Consider the following 19078-nt stretch of genomic DNA (forward strand, 5'->3'; position numbering starts at 1 on the left):
CAGGGCCAATCTTCCTCACACACACAAAAAGTTAAGCATGGACTTATCCTACAACCCAGAAAACCCACTCTTAGCTACTTATTCAAGAGACCTGAAAACTTATGTTCACACAAAAGCGTGTACATGGATTTTTATAGCATCTTTATTTGTAACCACCAAAAATGAAATGTAATTCAAATGTCTCTCATATACAGTGAATGTATAAACAAATGGGCGTACATCAGGCTTTGGAACAGCACTGAGTGTTAAGAAGGAAAGAACCATTAACACACACAACAGGAGTGAATCTTCAGTGCATTATGCTAAGCAGAGGAGGCAGATTCAAAAGGCTACATATTGCATGATTTCATTTATTTGACATTCTGGAAAAAGCAAAACTACAGGGATGGAAGGAGAGAAAACAGCAGTACTTTTCAAGACCCGGAGCTGGGGAAAGCAGCTGACTACAAAGGGAAGGAGAGAACTTTGGGGGGTGTTGGAGCTGTTCTCTTTTTTGTTTTTTTTTAAAGACTGGCACCTAAGCTAACATCTGTTACCAATCTTTTCTTCTTCTCCCCAAAGCCCCCCGGTACATAGTTGTATATTCTAGTTGTAGGTCCTTCTGGTTGTGGCATGTGGGATGCCACCTCAGCATGGCCTGATGAGCGGTGCCATGTCCACACCCAGGATCCGAACCCGCGAAACCCTGGGCCGCCGAAGCAGAGTGCGCAAACTTAGCCACTTGGCCATGGGCCGGCCCCAGAGCTGTTCTATATTTTGATTGTCGTGGCAGTTCCATGACTACACATTTGCCAAAACTCATAGAAATGTACGCTATAAAGGGTGAATTTTATTCTATGTAAATTAAATCTCAATAAACTTGACTGAACAAAACAGATGGCTTCCTCAAATATTCGTTAATTACAAAGGGAAGAAATAACTTTACAGTGGAGAAACCCAGCAGACACTATCCTAACCAAGTGATCAAAATTAATATCACTCGTGATAAAGCTTATCAACATCATGTGCCCCTAATATGATGTGATGAGACGAGGACTTCACCTCTGTGGCATTCTTCCCCCACCCCCCCCAAAAACCTTATAATCTCAATCTAATCAAGATAAAATGCCAGATAAACACAAATTGAGGGACAGTCTACAAAGTAACTGACAAGTATTCTTCAAAAGTGTTGAGGTCATTAAAGACAAGGAAAAAGTAAGAAACAAGCACAGATTGCAGGAGATAAGGAGACGTGACAACTAAAAGCCATGTGGTATCCTGGGTTGGCTCCTGGAATGGAGAAAGGACATTAGTGGAAAAGCAAAGGCAATCCGATTGTCCTTCAGGCAACAGCATTGCACCAACGTCAATTTCTTGGTTTTCCCAAATATACCACAGCAATGTAAGATGCTAACATTAGAGGAAGCTGAGTGAAGGATATTCATGAAATCTGTGTGCAATCTTTGCAACTCTTCTGTAAGTCTAACAGTATTTCAAAATTAAAAGTAAAAAAAAGATATTATTATAACGTGGGAATGATATCAAGGAATGGGAGAAACCCGCTGTGTTAGTTTCCTGTCACTGCTGTAACAAATTACCACAAGCTTAGTGGCTTACAACCACTCATTTATTAGCATACACTTCTGGAGGCCAGAAGTCTAAAATAGGTCTGCAGGGCTGGTTCCTTCTGGAGGCCCTAGGAGATAATTCGCTTGGTTGCCTTTTCCAGCTTCTAGAGCTGCCTGCATCCCTTGGCTCATGACCTCTTCCTCCATCTTCAACGTCGGCAGTGTAGCATCTTCTCTCTGACCTCTACTTCTATCTTCGCCTCTTCTATGAGTCTGACCTTCCTACCTCTCTTATAAAGACCCTCATGATGACGTTGGGTCCACCCAGATCATGCAGGATAATCTCCCCAACTCAAGAGACTCAATTTAATCATGTTCACAAAGTCCCTTTAGCCATATAGGGTGATATATTCAAAGGTTCCGGGGGTCAGGATGTGGACATCTTTCAGGGGAGCATCATTCTGCCTCCCACACTGATGATACAGGAGAAGTAAGAGTGATGACAGGAGCAGAGTCTGCAGGTGGAACAGGGAGATGGGATCCAGGACACGAGGCAAGATGTTGGTCTTCGATTGGGGTGGGACAGATGAAAAGCAGGTCATCTGGGTGGATGGTAGCATGGGCTGCAGGAAGATGAAGCGTTCTGGGAGCTTTTACGTTTTCAGAGGAATGAGGAGTGAGGCAATCAGCTGACTGGGTCAGGGCGCTGTAGGGTATTTGAGGAGAACGAAGATGGGTAACAGCCATCTTGGGGAGGCGGAGGGTACTTTGGGGTCCAGCCTTGCTCCGGGCCCCCTGGGAAGGCACAGAGTAGGTGAGAGAAGGATTTACTAGGGTTAGGGTTTGGCCCCAACAGTGCCCTGGAGGGGGTCATAGGCAAGGGAGTTAGAGACGTGTGGAAGAGTGATTTTATGGGTGGACGTGGAACAGTGGAAGCAGAGGAAAGAAGGAAGGGGAGGACAAAGTGGGGGGAGTCAGACATGATGAAGAGGTAAGAGTCAATGCACTGTTCATGCTGGTGGACTTCAAAGGTTTTAAAACTCAGTTGATGGGAAAAAGGAGAGCATAGACTTTGTGTTGTACACTTTAAATGGGTGAATTGTATGGTACGTGAATTGTAGCTCAAGAAAACTTTAAAAAACAGAAAGAAAGAAAGTGGGCAGCTGGTGTGGGGCGGAGGGGAAGATAGATGGAAATGATGGGCTCAGAGTAGCGAGAAGTCATGTTCTGGTTATCTATTCCTGCAGCATTTGTAACAAACCACCCAGAGACTGCATGGCTGAAAACCGCAAAGATCATTTATTTCCCTCCCAAGTTTGCAATGTGGGCAGGTCTTGGGGAGGAAGGTTTATCTCTGCTCCAGGAGCATCGGCAGGGGTAGCCTGGCTGGGGGAGGACAGGCTTCCAGAATGGCTCACTCACACGGCTGCAGGTTGGTGCTGGTGATCAGCTGTGAGTCAAGCCAGGGCTCAGGGCTGGTACCCTAGCATCCTCTCCACATGGGCTTCGCCATCTGGCCTGCACAAGTGTCCCAGGGAAAAGAGTGGTGCGGAAAGTTGCCTTTTGACCCAACCTCAGAAATCACAGTATTCCTTCCGAGGTGGTCTGTTAGTTGAAAGAGTCGTCAAAAGCTGGTGACATGGACTCCACGAGATAGGGTGTGGCAAGGCTTGGGACTACCTGGTAGGACAAAAAATATGGTCCTTTTTGGAAAAGACAATCCAGTACAGGCCAGATTTTCCAGTGCAGGCCAGGTTTCAGCAGGACCATCTATGGGGATATTGAAATTACTAAGGATAATGACAGTAGTTGTAGAGTGATGGGTAGGACCCAAAATCTTCTATGAAAGATCGGGAGTGGCCAGAATGGAAAAGGATGAGCTCATTAAGTAAGGATGAGAAGAAGCCTCCATGGAAAGCTTGAGCTTCAAAGGAGCTGAGGCAGGGAGAATTGGCTGGAAGTGGCAAGGAGGGACACCCCCTCCAGGCTCAGCGGAAGAAGATTGTAAGAGACAGGGCTGCAGAGAGGAGGGAGCAGTTCACACACACAGTTCAGAGACCACAAAGAGGGGTGTCTTTGCGGTCTCTGAGAAGGGGAGAAAAGAGGAGACAAAGAAGAAAGGAGACAGAGACCAGGGAGAACGGAAGAGAAAAGACTAGAGAGATGGGGGGACAGAGACCCGAGAGAGGGAGGATAGAGACCCAGAGAGAGGGACACAGAAATCCAGAGGGCTGGTGACACAGCATCCCAGGAAGAAATTGCAGAGCGCCAGAATTCGCAGGGAGTTATAACCTTCAGTGTCTCTCTCCAGTCCCCCAGCAGAGGGCGCCCGGGACCCCATTCCCTGGAGTCCCGGCGACCAATCCCCACCACTTCCCCCGAAGCCCTTCCGATAGGCTAGATGCGGCTATTTTTACGTGGTGTCATTGGACACCGGTGGCTGGAAGGCCACCGTCTGTCTGTCCTTCGGTCCCTTCGAGTGACCCTGAGACATCTCCACGGCCCACCTCCCACCTGTTCCTGGCAGGCCCCGCCTCCGTCTGCACTATTCAGGGCTACAGCTCAGGACCTGGAGGATTCTCAGAACGTCTGGCAGAGAATTCAGGTGGAGACCCCGGACGAGACCCGGGCGAGGGGACTGGGTGTGGGGCGCACATGCTCATGGTTTGCAGCTGCTGGAGAGTCCCCGGGACCCAGCAACCACGAGGACACTGGCGGAGCCGACCTAGAGATTCAGCGATTAGGACTCCGGAGACCCTGAGGGGTCCAGAGGCCCTGAGACAGAGACCCACAGTAATTCAGAGACACAGGGAAAGAAAGAGACCCAAAGGGGCGCCCCGGAGAAATCCAGGACAGAGACACACAGGGCTAAGAGATAGTGAGAGAAGAAACCCAGAGAGACAAGAAGCAGAAAGGCAGAAAGACTCAGACAGAGGGGAGAGATAGAGACCAAGGGAGACAAGAGATAAATAGGGACAGACCCCCGAGAAACAAGACACAAAACAAAGACAGAGATCCAGAGACACCAAGACACAGACCCCCTACAACGACAAAACTCAGAGATAAGTGATCCATAGAGATACTCAGAGATACATCTCTGACAGAGACCCAAAGTAAGGTAGAACCAGACGCGGAGACACAAGAGAACGAGAGAAAGAGGGTTGGAAATTTGGTGACTCCAAAAGAGGGGCTCAGACACTCATAAAAAAGAGATGAGAGAGACACATGGAAACCCGGAGTCACGCAGGACAGAGATCCCGAGCGATGGAGAGACAGAGGGAAAGGGGAACCGAAATCGGGATGGAAGCCGAGAGAGCGCGGCACGGCGGCGGCTGGGGGGAAAGGCGGGCGCCCCGGCAGAGGGCGCGCGGCCACCCTCTGCCCCGCCGGGGTCACGGCGCCCCCTCCCCCGCGCCCTGGCCTGCCGGCCGGGCTATTTTTACGCGTGGACACCGGACACCAGGCTGGGGCGGCGGCGGCGGCGGCGGTGGCCGAGGCGGGGCCGGGCCGGGTCGGGCGTCGGGGCCACACGTCCGTCCGCGGGTCGCCGGGGCTGCGCGCGCCATGGAGCCGCGGTGCCCGCCGCCGTGTGGCTGCTGCGAGCGGGTGGTGCTCAACGTGGCGGGGCTGCGCTTCGAGACGCGGGCGCGCACCCTGGGCCGCTTCCCGGACACGCTGCTCGGGGACCCGGTGCGCCGCAGCCGCTTCTACGACGGCGCGCGCCGCGAGTACTTCTTCGACCGGCACCGGCCCAGCTTCGACGCCGTGCTCTACTACTACCAGTCGGGCGGGCGGCTGCGGCGGCCGGCGCACGTGCCGCTCGACATCTTCCTGGAGGAGGTGGCCTTTTACGGGCTGGGCACCGCGGCGCTGGCGCGCCTGCGCGAGGACGAGGGCTGCCCCTTGCCGCCCGAGCGCCCCCTGCCCCGCCGCGCCTTCGCGCGCCAGCTCTGGCTGCTCTTCGAGTTCCCCGAGAGCTCGCAGGCCGCGCGCGTGCTCGCCGTCGTCTCCGTGCTCGTCATCCTCGTCTCCATCGTCGTCTTCTGCCTCGAGACGCTGCCCGATTTCCGCGACGACCGCGACAGCCCTGGGCTCGCCGCGGTGGCTGCCGCTGGCCCGGTGAGGGGGCGGGGCCCGGGTGGAGAGAGGCGGGGTTTGGGAGGAGCTGGGCGGGGTCCACGAAGACCTGGCCAATCAAAAGGCGGAGTAAGGGGCAGTGGGAGGCGGGGGCCTCAGGAAGGTGGGGCTTGGCTGTGGGTAGGCGGGGCATTGGAGACCTGGTAGGAGGACCTGGCCTATCTTCGATGGGGCAAGGGGCTGTGAAGAGTGGGCACCGCAGCGACAGGGCCTGACCAGGGGATTAAAAACTGGGGGTGGGGAAGGTATAGCTTAATGGAGACCAGGACTGAGGATTTGAATAGGAGGCCTATCAGAAGGCCAAGAGGACAAGTACATTAAGAAATCGAAGCTGAGGGGTGCAGGAGAACCTGAAAAATCTGAGGTCTGCACAGTAACCAGTGGGAACGATGGGCTAGAGGTGGTGAGAGCCAGGGCCCAAAGAAAGCAGCTGAGGGTGCTGGAGACAGAGGGGTGGGGCCTGAGGGCGGAGGTAGGAGGAATCTATTACAAAAAAAGTCGGGCTGAGGACTATGAGAGAAGGAGCCCAGAGTTTGGGGTACAGAAAAGTCTTACCCAATATAGTCTGGGCTGAGTTAGGGAGGGCAGGGCACATGGGAGTAGGGCGGGTGCAAGGGCCCTCCCTATCTAAAAACATCAATGCTGGGGGTGGGACTTTGGGAGAGAAGATGTTGAACCCCATTCTAGCATCATTTTGGGAGGCCCTGCCAGTGAAGGATCAGGGATCACAAAGTCAGCTGTCCAGGGACCATCCTTATGGTCCTGGGAAGGAGTGAAGACATCTGAGTAACTGGAGGTCTGGGGGCAGCGGCTATTGACTAATTTGTAGATAAGCAGTTGGATATTTAAACAAGAAATATGGCCATTCGAGTGTGTCCCAGCCCTGGCATGGTCCTCCCTGAAGCCCTTCTTCCCTGCAGTTCCCTGCTCGGCTGAACGGCTCCAACCAGGTACCCGGACCCCCGCCTCGCTTAGATGACCCATTCTTTGTGGTGGAGACGCTGTGCATCTGTTGGTTCTCCTTCGAGCTGCTGGTGCGCCTGGCAACCTGCCCCAGCAAGGCAGTCTTCTTCAAGAACGTAATGAACCTCATCGATTTTGTGGCCATCCTGCCCTACTTTGTGGCACTGGGCACTGAGCTTGCCCGGCAGCGGGGGGTGGGCCAGCCGGCCATGTCACTGGCCATCCTACGTGTCATCCGACTGGTGCGTGTCTTCCGCATCTTCAAGCTGTCCCGGCACTCCAAGGGCCTGCAAATCTTGGGCCAGACACTACGGGCCTCCATGCGTGAGCTGGGCCTCCTCATCTTCTTCCTCTTCATTGGTGTGGTCCTCTTCTCCAGCGCAGTCTACTTTGCCGAGGCCGACCGGGCAGACTCCCATTTCACCAGCATCCCTGAGTCCTTCTGGTGGGCAGTGGTCACCATGACCACAGTTGGCTATGGAGACATGGCGCCCGTCACCGTGGGTGGCAAGATAGTGGGCTCTCTGTGTGCCATTGCCGGCGTGCTGACCATTTCCCTGCCTGTGCCGGTCATTGTCTCCAACTTCAGCTACTTTTACCATCGGGAGACAGACAGCGAAGAGGCCGGGATGTACAGCCATGTGGACACGCAGCCTTGTGGCCCACTGGAGGGCAAGGTCAATGGGGGGTTGATGGATGGAGAGGTACCCGAGCTACCGCCTCCACTCTGGGCCCCCCCTGGGAAACACATGGTCACTGAAGTGTGAGGGACAGTTGAGGTCTGCAGGACCTCACATTTCCTTGGAGGGGGGTGGGTGGAGGGGAAGGTCGGGGGAGGGTGTTGGGTTTAGGAAGAACTAGGTTAAGTGGTAATGAGTTGGGGAATGCTGAGAGTCTTTTTGGGTCTTCAGCTGTGTGGTTTGGTAGCTCCTGCGGGTACCTCCTTAGGTGGCAATGAATGGCACTGGGTTATGCCGAGTTGACGGGAGACTCCGTTGGTTTGTGTTGCATTGGGTTGTGAAAGCCTCGTGAAGCCTTTAGAGGTAGTGTCGAGATAGGTTTGGTCACATAGCTTTGTGAGTTTTTCAGTTCCTTGTTGGGTTGGGTTTGGTTGCGAGTCTGGGTGAGTCTTGTCCAACTGCATTGTGCGAGATTCTGTGGTTTGATGATCCTCTAGGGCAATGTTGGGTCAGGTTAGGTGGCTGCCCATGGCATTGTTGGGAGTGATTGCGTGTTCATGCATGGTGTCATGGAGTCGAGTTGAGACACGTTGGAAATTGTGTGGCTTTGCAATTCTTCTAGGGCCATGTTATTTTAGGTTCTGTGAACTTGTGAGTCATGTAGAAATCCAAAGAGTCAAGTGATAGAATGTGAGCTTTCAGGGTCACATGAGGTTAAGTTGGGTTGGAACGTATGACTGTATGTCTTTCAGGGTTCCATGGGGTTGAATAGCGCCGTGATGTGGCTGGAAGTTTTTCGGGTCTACATTGAGTTGAGCTGTAATGAGTTGTATGACCATGTGAGTCTCGTAGGGCCGGTTCAGTTGGGTGGTACAACTGTTTGAGTCTTGTAGGGCCATGCGGAGTTGAGTTACGTCATGTCACTGTGAGTCCTGTAGGAATGTTGGGTTGAGTCGGACTGTATGTATGAGCTCCATAGGGCCACGTTGGTTTGTTTTGCACTTAATGGTAGGAAAAGGACTCAAGGACAACAGCACTGGGGAGGAATCATGTTTCAGGGAGCGAGTGTGGTATTGTAGACTCTGGGAGGCGAACTGAACTGGCTTGCCCAGTGTCACTCACTTCAAGGGGTGGGGCTGGGTTCTGTATCCGTGGATTCAGTTGTCCACCCAGAGGGCTTCTGGGTGAACTAGGAAGATGTCGACACTCCTTCCGTTTACCCCACACCTGCTTTGTTTTGCCATTCAACGCCCCCCTGTCTGTCCTCCCCTACCATTTTGCTTCTAGATGTGGAGATCAGAGCCACACAGAAGGGGGAAAGAGGGAGAAATTGTACTCTGTCCAGACATGAAGGGGGGACAGAAACCCAGAGGAGGGGGACAGAGACCTGGGGAGGGCAAGAGGCCCAGAGAAAGGAAGAGATAGAAACTCAAGGAAGAGGGGCACGAAGACCCAAAGAGAGGGGGAGACAGACACCCAGATGGACGGGGACAGAGACTAAGAGTGGTGGATAGAGACCCAGAGGGGGGCTGTCAGGCACTCAGAGAGAGAGAGAGAGGCAGACATCCAGGGCTGGAAACAAACCAGAGCGCCCCGGAAAAGGAGAACCAGAAAAGAAAAAGGCAGACAAATGCAGCTCCCCTGAACCCAAGAGAGACGCACAATCTCTGTTCCACAGAATCACAGAGCCCCCAGACCAGGCGTGCCACCCCATCCTCCCGCAGCTCAGGGAGACTGTCAGGCAAACTGGGGGGCCCACTCTACTTTCCAGGGGAGAAACCAGAGTCTTAGAGCATGGGAGTGGCTTCCCAAGGTCGCGTGGCCTGTCCCCCGGGGCCAGGGCTTGTGGCTTGTGGCCAACCCCACGTGTCCCCATCAGCCTTCTGGTATACACAGGACCTCCTGAGTCCAACAGCCTCATTCCTCACAAACAAGGAAACTGAGGCTCAGAGGGGAGAGTGTCACCCTCACGGAGCCAGAACATTTTCAGAGGTCTTTCAGTACTAAAAGGGCATTTCGAGGAGGAGGAGGCGGGTTAAATCACTAACACATATAGGGTTTCCTATGTGGCAGGCATCTTTCAAAGGACTTTATCATATTAATTTATTAAAACCCGTCCAGCGGTTTACAGAGTGTTGTCATTTTTACTTTTAGCTATAACCACCTCCCCCTTTTTTTTTTTTTTGGTTAAATGAAATCTTACTGAGAGACACGACTGTGTCACATCAGAGGGGAACTGGTTTGAGGGGGACACTCCTCTTAGGGAGTCCCTCTTGTCAACTCAGAACACAGCTAAGAAATTCAGCTTGGAAACCTCTGACGTAATCCAACCACCTTTTAATACAGAGAGAGAGGGAGGCACAGGTTATGGGAAGGGTTTGATAAAAGTTGAAAATAATACAACTTTTAGGTAGTCACTTCTCACAGCAGCCTGGAGGGGGCAAGAGACCCAGGAATGAGGACAGAGACCCGCAGAAGGGGAGAAGAGACCCAGAGAGAGGGGGACAGAGACCCAGAGAGAGGGGGACAGAGACCCAGAGAGGGGGACAGGGACCCAGAGAGAGGGGGACAGAGACCCAGAGAGAGGGGGACAGAGACCCAGAGAGAGAGGGACGGGGACCCAGAGAGAGAGGGACAGAGACCAGAGAGAGGGGGACAGGGACCCAAAGAGGGGGACAGGGACCCAGAGAGGGGGACCGGGACTGCTTCCCATTACTCTTTGAAAACACACGTGTGCTACCTCATCATAGACTGGGTTACATAGAGTCCCTCTGTTGGGGGTGGGACGTGCTTGGAGATTAGGGATGGAGGGAAGTGCGGAGAGGTCAGGGAGGTGACCTGAGTGGACACTTAGAGACTGGGAGGTGCCCCTCCCCCACCCCAATAAACAACTGTAGCCGCCTTCTATGTTGCCTTGGCTGAGATGGGGAGGAGAGGGGAACACCCTAATCCGGGGACACCCTTCCTGCCACCTTGCCATGCTATATTTAGGCTGAGGGAGGTGTATGGGTGACCCCCCCCCAAGGTGGGTGTCAGTTTTCCTCCTGAAAATAGCTCCCCGGGAGGGGCGCAGGGCTCTCCTGTAGGACTGTCCTGGGCTCCAGCTCCCGTCTGATCTCTGTCTGTCTTAGGTCTCTCTCTCTGGGTCTCTGTCCCCCTTCTAGGGTTCTGTCTCCTTCTCTTGGGGTGTCCCCTCTCTCTGGGTGTCTGTCCTCCTCTTTCGCTTGGACTCTGACCCCTTTCCCACTCCATTTCTGTGCCTTCCCCCATCCCCCTTCATCTGTCACTATTCACTTTCTCTAACCAAATCCTATCTTTGTCTATCCCTGAGTCCTATAATACCTTGAATTTCCCTTCTCTGAGCTCAGGACAAGACCCTCTCCGCAGTCCCCACCCAGGAAATTCCAGGAGAGACGACTGTGGGGGAGCCCCCCACATCCACTGTCTCCCCCGGCCTCGGTCCTTATCACTGCCCAAGCCCAGCTGGTTAATGTCTGGCCTGGGGCTCCTGGGAAAGTGGGGATGAGAGAGAGGGTGGGAATCTGCCCCGGGATTGACACTAAATTGGCAAAAGAAGGCAAAGGAATCTCAGACCCAGACTCCTGGGTCTGAGGGAGGAGGGGCTGGGGGCCTGGACTCCTGGGTCTGAGGGAGGAGGGGCTGGGGTCCCGGACTCCTGGGTCTGAAGGAGGTGGGGTTGGGGGCCTGGACCCCTGGGTCTGAGAGAGGAGGAGCTGGGGGCCGGGACCCCTGGGTCTGAGGGAAGAGGAGCTGGGGGCATGGCCTCCGGGGACTGAGGGAGGAGGGCTGGCTGCGGGAGCCGGGCCGGCCTTCCGAGGCCCGGCACGCGTGAGGAAGGCGGGACCCCGGCCCCTCCCCCGCCGCCGGCCCCGCCCAGCCCCGCCCCGCCCCGGCCAGGCCCTCCGGAGCGCGAGCCGCGAGGCGCGGGCGTCCCTGCAGCCAGCGAGCAGGAGGAGGAGCCGCCGCCGCGCCAGGGGCAGCCGCGGGAGCCGAGGAGGGCGCCCCAGGTAAGAGCCTCCGCGCCTCCTCCCCCGGGATTCCGGCGCCCGGGTCGCCCTGCCCCCGGGTAGGGAGGGACGGGGGCGGGGCCGGCGGGGGCGGGGCTTGGCTGAGGAAACTGAGGCAGGAGGAAAGTGTCCGGATCCGCAGCCGGTTACCCCAGCAGGGTCTCAGGAGTCTGGACCCCCAGCCTAAATCTTCTCGGGGAGGAGGGACCTGGGAGTCCGTACTTCTGAGTACCTGGGGAGGAGGGGCTTGACCTCCAGAACTCCTGGGTCTGGGGAAGGAGGACACTAGGGGTCCCGACTCCTGGGTCTGAGAGTAGAGAGATTTGGGGGCCTGGATCCTGCATCTAAGGGAGGGAGCCGGGGGTCTGAGCTCCCGCAGGAGGAGGGGCTGGGGCCCAGGGCTCTTGGGTCAGAGAGAGGAGGGAGCTGGCGCCTGGTCTCCTATGGGAGGAGGCAGCTGGGGACCAGGATTCCCGGTCTGAGGGAGGAGGCAGCTGGGGATCTAGACGCCCGGTCCCGGTTGGGTCAACATGCGCCCCTCTTCACACTCCCCCTTGCCATTTCCCCATCTCCCAGCCGGAGCAGGCAGCCACTCCAGGTATGTGTAGCAGACGTCTTGGACGGGCCCTGGCCTGTCCTGCGAGGAGAGAACATTCCAGGAAGCAGCCTCGGGGACCCAGGGCTTCATGAGTGTGGGCCCTCGGGGACCCGGGTGTCCAGGCCAGCCCCGCCCCCGCTCCGTCTGGGAGATGAATGGGCTGAGGAGTATGTAATCTTTTCCAGCCTCCTCCATCCACAGCCTCTCCCCTCCCCTCTCATCCCCCATCTGCTTCCCATCCCAGCCAGGAGCCATCACCTGGGCAGGGAAGGGGCCTCTGGGAAGGGGGTGCAGCCTTGACTTTTGGGTCCCCTACGCTTTAACAGGAACACCGGGAAGGGGAGCGCTCATGGGTTCAGGCCCCCTCCCCCACCTGCCTATATAACCTGCCCATCCGCTTCTTCCCCTAGGTGGCTGCCCCCTCCCTCTCCTGAGATGTCAGGAAGGAGGGGGCCACCTGTGTCCCCCACAGGGGCCCCCCGGAGCCCGGGGGCCCCCAGCCCCGGAGCTCGGAGGCGGAGGAGGTGCTGACAGGTCCGGTAACCACTTGCTGCATCCCAGTCCCCTCTGTGCCACCCCTTCCCAAAACCACAGGCTTCTAGAATGTTGTCGAGAACAGTGCCCCCACCAGTGTCTTCCACTCCCGAATCAATTTCACAGCCTCCTTAAGTGGCAGTCCTGAGCTGAACCTGGGTCTTCCTGGGATTCCAGGACGTGGCCTCTCAGAATTTGGGAACCTCAAACCTCCCCCAGGCTGCAGGACTTAGGGTTCCTCTGGGTTGTAGAGGCAGGATGACAGAGTGGAGTTGCTCCGATAGGGTTCAAGTCCCACCTCTTGCATTTATTTGCTGGCTATGTGACCTGGTACAAGTTACTAACCTCTCTGAGCCTGTATTTCCCCATTTGTTGGCTAAGATTAGTAATAGTAGTAGAATAATTAAGATTAATCTAGAAGTTGGACGTTCTTCAAGTCCTAGAATATAGGGGTCCCCCAAGGTTCTAGAACTAGGGCCTCTCCGTGATTCTGGGGTGCAGGTCCCCCTGGAATTCCCAACTTCTGCCCCCCGACTAAGTTGTTACCCTCTTCTTTAACTCCAGCTTCCTTCTCTCTCTCCTCAGGTGCTCAGCGAGATGCGCCCCCACCCCTCATGCTCCGTCCCCATCCTCTTACTTTTCCTCCTCCCCAGTGTCCCCATGGAGCCCCATCCCCCACCCTCGCCACTGCCCCCATTTCCAGCCCCTGAGTGGGACCTCCTGTCCCCTCGTGTAGCCCTGTCCAGGGGCGCTCCCGCGGGCCCCCCTCTGCTCTTCCTGCTGGAGGCCAGGGCCTTTGGGGAGCCAGCGGGCAGCCCAGCCAACCGCAGTCGGCGGGGGGTGAGCGAGACAGCCCCAGCGAGTCGCCGGGGAGAGCTGGCCGTGTGCGATGCAGTCAGCGGCTGGGTGACAGACCGCCGGACGGCCGTGGACCTGAGGGGGCGCGAGGTGGAGGTGCTGGGCGAGGTGCCTGCAGCTGGTGGCAGTCCCCTTCGCCAGTACTTCTTTGAGACCCGCTGCAAGGCTGACAGCGCCGGGGAAGGTGGCCCCGGTGGAGGTGGAGGGGGCTGCCGGGGTGTGGACCGGAGGCACTGGGTGTCTGAGTGTAAGGCCAAGCAGTCCTACGTGCGGGCGTTGACCACTGATGCCCAGGGCCGTGTGGGCTGGCGATGGATTCGAATTGACACTGCCTGCGTCTGCACTCTCCTCAGCCGGACTGGCAGGGCCTAGGCCCATGCCCTGGAACTAGGCAGGCAGAGGAGGAAGAGAACTGGATCCTGAGGGACCGCAGGAGGCACCTGGCTGCTCTGGGCCTCAGTTTGGGAACATATCAAATGGTCACAAAATCACAGCTCTCTGATTTTGAGAGCTCAATCTGGGCAAGACAGGTGATGAAACCAAATGGGGTTTTGAAGGATGAATAGGAGTTCTCTTGGATGAACTTGAGGATAATGATGATGATAATAATAGCCAATATTTTCTGAGTGCCTACTGTTTATCAGCTCTAATACACAACTTGTCAGATCAACTCTGGTGGATTTGACCATTGGAGACCCTTGGCTTCTAAATAGCTGACCACACAATCTCAGAGGACATCACCTTGTGCACTCTGGAGAGAGTGACAAGGAGGGGATCTGTCAAGAAGTGGGTGGGGGAGGCAATTAGCTGGGAGCTAGGGTTCAAATGAGAAATCTTACTTGGTCAGGTGGGTGAATGATGACTTAGAATATTCTGTTTTGAGGTAGTTAGACCCCCATCACAGTAGGAACACAAGCAGGGTTGAATGGCAGGGAGTCAGGATGCTAGAGAGTTTGGCTCTGGTGGGCAGTTTGAGTCAGGTTTCTACCCCCCTTCCCTGTCTCAACCTTTACCCCCCATTGAGAATGAAGTAGAACTTAAACTGGTCCACCTTGAGGAGGGCCTGAGGTTCTGACCAATTGGCCTGCCCCCTGGCTAGGATCCGGGCTTATCTGGACACACGTAGGCCTTGAGTGAGCCAGGAAAATCCAATAGGAGAACGGGCCCCAGAAGCCTGAATGAGGGGGTTAGTGGGACCCTGGGCCAGGCTGCAAAAGGCAGCCTTGGGGCCGGCCTGGTGGCGCAGCGGTTAGGTTTCCATGTTCTGCTTCGGCAGCCTGGGGTTCGCTGGTTCAGATCCCAGGTGCAGACATGGCACTGCTTGGCAAGCCATGCTGTGGCACGTGTCCCACATATAGAGTGGAGGAAGATGGGCACGGATGTTAGCTCAGGACTAAATCTTCCTCAAAAAAAAAAAAAAGCAACAGAAAAGAAAAAAGAGAAAAAAGGCAGTGTCTGTTTTCCCTGTCTGAAGAATGGGTTGGTAGCATGAGATAATGAGATAATGGGGGCTGAGGAAGCAGAAGCCTTGACCTACAGGTGTTTAACGTGAGGAAGTGACAAGGGAAGTCAGGGGTACATCCCACACCCTCAGGACACCCCTTCCTGTATTACCGCTCCATGGCCTCATGCCTCTTGCCAACACACACACACACACACAGACACTCTTAAGACCAGCTTTGGGCTAAGGGCATAGACATCCCCCATCCCCCAGCAACACAGACTGGGAAGGCTGGGGGCCGCTCGGCAGCGTGGGGCTCTGGCTGCCTCTGTTTCTCCATCTCTGTGTTCTGGCTCTATGGTTCCCACTCTGTTTTTGGCCGCATCCCTCTCTGTCTCTCATCTCACTTCCTGTCTCTGGTCTCTGGGTCAATAGTTCTCTTTGTGTCTGTTTCCCACCGGCTCTCCCCCCGTTCTAGTCTGTAATTCTTTCTCACTCATCAAAGCTCTTTCCGAACCCCCCCCCCTTTTTTTTTGCTAAGTATTTCCCTGTGGGTCTCTCCCTCTTCGCCCCCTACCCCCATCCCCAGGTGGAAGTTTTCAAGCAAATCAAAGGCAGGCGGGACAGCCGAGAAGCCGAGGCCATGCTGGCTCCTTCAGCACACACAAGGAGGGAGGGAGGGAGGGCCCCGGGGAAGTCTGGAAATCGTTACCCCCGAGGTGGGCAGGCTGGGCAGAGGGAGGAGGCAGCCAAGAGGGCTGGGACCCTGTGGGAAAGGGGGGTGTTTCTCACGGATTCCCTGATGTGCTGGGTGGTCCCTGTCCTCCTTCCTTTCTGGGTCTCTGGACCCCCTTTCTGGATCTCCGACCCCCCCCCCCCCCCCCCCCCCCCCCTCCCCTCCGGTCTCTATGTCTCTAAAACTTTACAACTCTGAAACTTCTATTTCCCCTTCTCTTCCCCACTTTCTACTCTCTCTCTTCTGGGTCTCTCCCCTCCCGAGTTCTCTGCGTTTCTGTGCCCCTCTCTCAAAGTCCTCGTCCCTCTGTGCGTGGGTCTTTTTCTCACTCTATCCATCCATCCATCCACACGCCTGCAGGCCCCCCATTGGCTGGGTTCAGAGTGGGCGGGTTCTGTCGCCCCGGGCAACGGCAACAACAAGCCTGCTCCTGCTTGGCTCCGGGGCTGGGGTGGGACCATGGCCGGTCCGACCCTAGCTCCGCGCCATGGTCCCCCGTGGCGCCCCATCTCTGGGACCGAGATGCCTGGGTGCTGGCCCAGCTGGCATCTCACCAGCAGTGGCGTCGCCCACCACTTTACCCCATCCGTGCCCTTTCCCCCGCCCACTGTGCAGGTGAGAGGACCAGAGGCTCCTGGCCTCGAGGAGACTGGGGAGCTAGAGTCGTGTGTCTGAACGAGCTGCCTGGGGACCCAGACGCCCGGCGTGGAGAGAAAAGGGGACTGAGAGCTCCGGCTCCTGTCAGATCGAAGGAGGAGGGTCTCGGAGTCCTGGGTCTGAGAGATGGGGCCAAGGAACCTGGATGTCTGAAACTGGAGGGAGAAGGGGACTTGGGACTGACTGGGAGAAATTAGGCCTCACCGGCCCGCCTCTCAAGTCTTTTCAGCTGACATCCCGCGCCTTCTCCCCAGTCCACGGTCGCAGATCCCCTGCCCCCGGCCGCAAAGCAGGACTTGCACATCTGGGCTTTCGACGAGGTCATCAGCAGATGGGAGACGACCTCCGGCTCGGCTCACGCGCCCAAGACCCACGGCGGGCCCTACGCGCAGCCCAAGGCCGCAGAGCCTGCTGACCCGACGCAGACTGTGGGGATCAAGGACTTAGGGGAAAAGGTGAGATTCTGGGATGCCAAGGTCCGTGGGGGTTGGGGCTGTGGACCGCACTGGAGTCCCTTGCGCCCTCACGTTGGGTCCCCGCATCACCTTCCGCAGCTCAGACACCGCGGCTGGCGCCTCCCTCTGATCACAAAGCACCAGTGCAGCGAGACGAAGGCGCAGTACACCGGCTGGCCCGGCCTGGACCAGAGCGCCACCTTCTACGTCGGGCCCCAGCCCCTGGAGCTTGCGGACCGCCACCGCGGGGGCCAGTCCCGGGTAGCGGGGTTGAAGGCCGCGCCGGTGCGATGGGAGGGCCTCTGAGGCTAGGGACCAGACCAGCGGAACTTGGGGCGGGGCCAGAAGGAATTTTGAGTCTGGGGCTGTGGCTAAAAGGTCTGGGGCGGAATCAGGAGGCTCTATAGACTGGGGGAGGGACTTGAACCTCTTGAGGCGGGACCAGAGGGAGCAGAGGACCGAAGGTCGGAAATCCCAGCTCTGAGGCTGGGGGCGCAACTAGTAAATCCTGGGGCGGGGCTAGGAGGGGGATCTGAGGCTGGGGGCGGAGCTAGGCAGCCGACTGTACGTGGGGGCGGGCCTGGAATATTCCTGGATGGGGTCGCGGGTAGACATTTCTCCGTTGGGGTGAAGCGAGGAAGAATTGTTGCTCGAGGTGCTACTGAATTCCAGCGGCGGGACCAGGAAGTTTTGAGTCTGGGGGCGGAGCCGGGAAGTTTTTCTGTGGCTGGGGGCTTGGCTTTGTGTTCGATGACGGACAGAAAGGGTTTGGACTTTGGAGGTGAGGCTGGTCAGGGTTCTGATTTGGGGAGGGAAGGTCAAGTGTGCTGGCGTGCGACTGGTCAGGAGGAATTCGGATTCTGCGGGGGGCGTGAGGGCCTGGTCTAGAAGGACTGAGGAGGCTGAAGGAAGAAGGATTCTGAATCTGGGAGCCAGGACTTGGAACGGGGTACGAAACTTCTTTCTTGCTCACCCCTCCTCCCCGGATTCTCATGAGGCTCTAATCCCCTAGACAAAAAGCCCCGACCTGGCCGGCCGGCTTTTCCCAGTATCCGACCAGGCCATCCTGGACCGCCAGCAGCTCTATTTGACCACCTCGGCACGGGACTTCCGGGCCTACCCGAAGTGAGCCTGGGGCCCCGCTCGACACCACCCCCTGCACAGCCCCTGCACAGGCTGGTGGGACGCCGAGCACCGGTGTCGGTTCCCCCTCCCCGACTCAGTAGTCTCGGCCTTCAGCTCCTGCTCCTGCAAGAAGCGGAAGTTCAGACCCAGCCCCCTCCCTCTTAGCGCCCCGGTATCCTTAGCGTCGACTCTCAGGAACATGAAGCCTGCGGAGTGCCGAAGAGGGAGTTCTGGATCTCGGGGGCCAGGGCGGGGCCTACTTAGATATTGGAGTCCACAGATACTCCTTCCCAAGGATGCGAAAACCCTATATTCCAGACCCTTAAGTACTCGAGGATCCAGGAGTCCAGGCTAGGAGTTCCCAGCCCCATCCTTCCCATGGGGTCCCCGACTCCTGCAAATGTGTCCTCACCTCGAAACGCAGGAGTTCGGGCGGGCAGCCTCGGAGGTCTGAACTTCAGCCTCCTCCCTGGAATCCAGCTGTGTCCCCCCCATCCTGCCTCCTCCTCCCCCTAAACAGGAAGGAGTTGTCTAGATATCGCCGCAATGACTCGCTGACCTCCTGGACCTTCGAGGAGACGCCCCAGGCCTATCCGTGCTCCTCTTGGCCGGCCCGGCCACCGGAGATCCGCGTGCCCCGTGTCCGCCCGGTGACGCCAGCCGTGCCGCACCGCGGAGCGTTGCCTCTGGCTCAGGAGTCCTACGGACCCCCGCTTCACCCACTGCGCCGGCTCGACCGTTTCTGCCCGCTGGAGCTGCCGTGGGGCGGCCTTCACTGGAAGTCCGTGCCGGGCATCCACAGCGTGCCGCAAGCCTACCGCACCGAAAACTCCCGCTACGGCAGCTTGAAGCCGGCGCTTGCCTGAGCCGGGCGCGCTAGCCCCGCCCCGGACACGCCCCCTGGGCGGGGAGAGCGGGGCCTAGAGGACCACGACAAGGGCGCGGTGGGCGGGGCTAAAGATCGGAGCCCCACCCACCACGTGGGGGCGGGACAGACCGGGCACGCCCACTCCGCTGCGGGGCCTGGGCTGAGCCGGGAAAACTCGCTCGGCTCGGTGGGCCAGCGGGCGGGCTGCGCCGTCGGCGGCAGAGCGGGAGAGCTTACTCAATGAGAGTTAAAGAACCTATAACCGTACTCTGCTGAGTTCGGCTCCGGCATCCTGGCTTCTGGGGGCCTAAGTGTGGGGGAGATCGGGCTCCCGCTGAGGCCCTTGTGGAGGGGGGGCGCGTCTGGGTGCAGGCAGCCCCCCGCCTCTGAGCACAGAACCCCATATTGAAGCCATGCCCCTCCTAAGGTTGGACTTTGGCACAGGAATGGC

The 19078-nt window shown here is 57.1% G+C and overlaps 3 protein-coding genes across 5 annotated transcripts; all 3 read left to right on the forward strand.

The window, feature by feature from the left end:
• The first annotated feature begins 3704 nt into the window (after positions 1-3704).
• On the forward strand, positions 3705-9863 carry KCNA7 (potassium voltage-gated channel subfamily A member 7). The gene is made up of 2 exons (XM_046680375.1): positions 3705-5666; positions 6605-9863. Exons 1-2 carry the CDS (start codon positions 4773-4775, stop codon positions 7412-7414), a joined length of 1704 nt encoding a protein of 567 aa, XP_046536331.1. The 5' UTR covers positions 3705-4772; the 3' UTR covers positions 7415-9863.
• A 102-nt stretch (positions 9864-9965) lies between these two features.
• Positions 9966-16424, forward strand: NTF4 (neurotrophin 4). Of its 3 annotated transcripts, XR_006891681.1 has the most exons (4): positions 9966-11355; positions 12364-12487; positions 13073-13875; positions 16138-16424. XR_006891681.1 is itself a non-coding variant. In XM_046683660.1 (3 exons), the coding sequence occupies exon 3, from the start codon at positions 13085-13087 to the stop codon at positions 13715-13717; it is 633 nt and encodes a 210-aa protein (XP_046539616.1). In that variant the 5' UTR covers positions 9966-11355; positions 12364-12487; positions 13073-13084; the 3' UTR covers positions 13718-14294. The 3 variants fall into 3 exon arrangements, 2 of the variants coding, with proteins under 2 accessions (XP_046539616.1, XP_046539617.1); XM_046683660.1 differs by lacking the exon at positions 16138-16424 and having other exon boundaries at positions 13073-14294; XM_046683661.1 differs by lacking the exons at positions 9966-11355; positions 16138-16424 and adding an exon at positions 11576-11953 and having other exon boundaries at positions 13073-14294.
• LOC124251138 (uncharacterized) lies at positions 15942-18632 on the forward strand. The gene is made up of 5 exons (XM_046683659.1): positions 15942-16137; positions 16434-16634; positions 16734-16919; positions 17647-17759; positions 18280-18632. The coding sequence occupies exons 1-5, from the start codon at positions 15982-15984 to the stop codon at positions 18623-18625; spliced, it is 1002 nt and encodes a 333-aa protein (XP_046539615.1). The 5' UTR covers positions 15942-15981; the 3' UTR covers positions 18626-18632.
• The last annotated feature ends 446 nt before the right edge of the window (positions 18633-19078 follow it).

Source organism: Equus quagga, chromosome 13 (genome assembly GCF_021613505.1).
Source record: "Equus quagga isolate Etosha38 chromosome 13, UCLA_HA_Equagga_1.0, whole genome shotgun sequence".
In the NCBI taxonomy this organism is placed as follows: Eukaryota; Metazoa; Chordata; class Mammalia; order Perissodactyla; family Equidae; genus Equus; species Equus quagga.

Coding starts and splice junctions, on each gene's coding strand:
- KCNA7 (XM_046680375.1), top strand. CDS start 4,773: ATGGAAACCCGGAGTCACGCAGGACAGAGATCCCGAGCGATGGAGAGA. Junction 5,667..6,604: donor CGGTGGCTGCCGCTGGCCCG/GTGAGGGGGCGG, acceptor TCTTCCCTGCAG/TTCCCTGCTCGGCTGAACGG.
- NTF4 (XM_046683660.1), top strand. CDS start 13,085: ATGCGCCCCCACCCCTCATGCTCCGTCCCCATCCTCTTACTTTTCCTC.
- LOC124251138 (XM_046683659.1), top strand. CDS start 15,982: ATGGCCGGTCCGACCCTAGCTCCGCGCCATGGTCCCCCGTGGCGCCCC. Junction 16,635..16,733: donor TCAAGGACTTAGGGGAAAAG/GTGAGATTCTGG, acceptor CACCTTCCGCAG/CTCAGACACCGCGGCTGGCG. Junction 17,760..18,279: donor GACTTCCGGGCCTACCCGAA/GTGAGCCTGGGG, acceptor CCCCCTAAACAG/GAAGGAGTTGTCTAGATATC.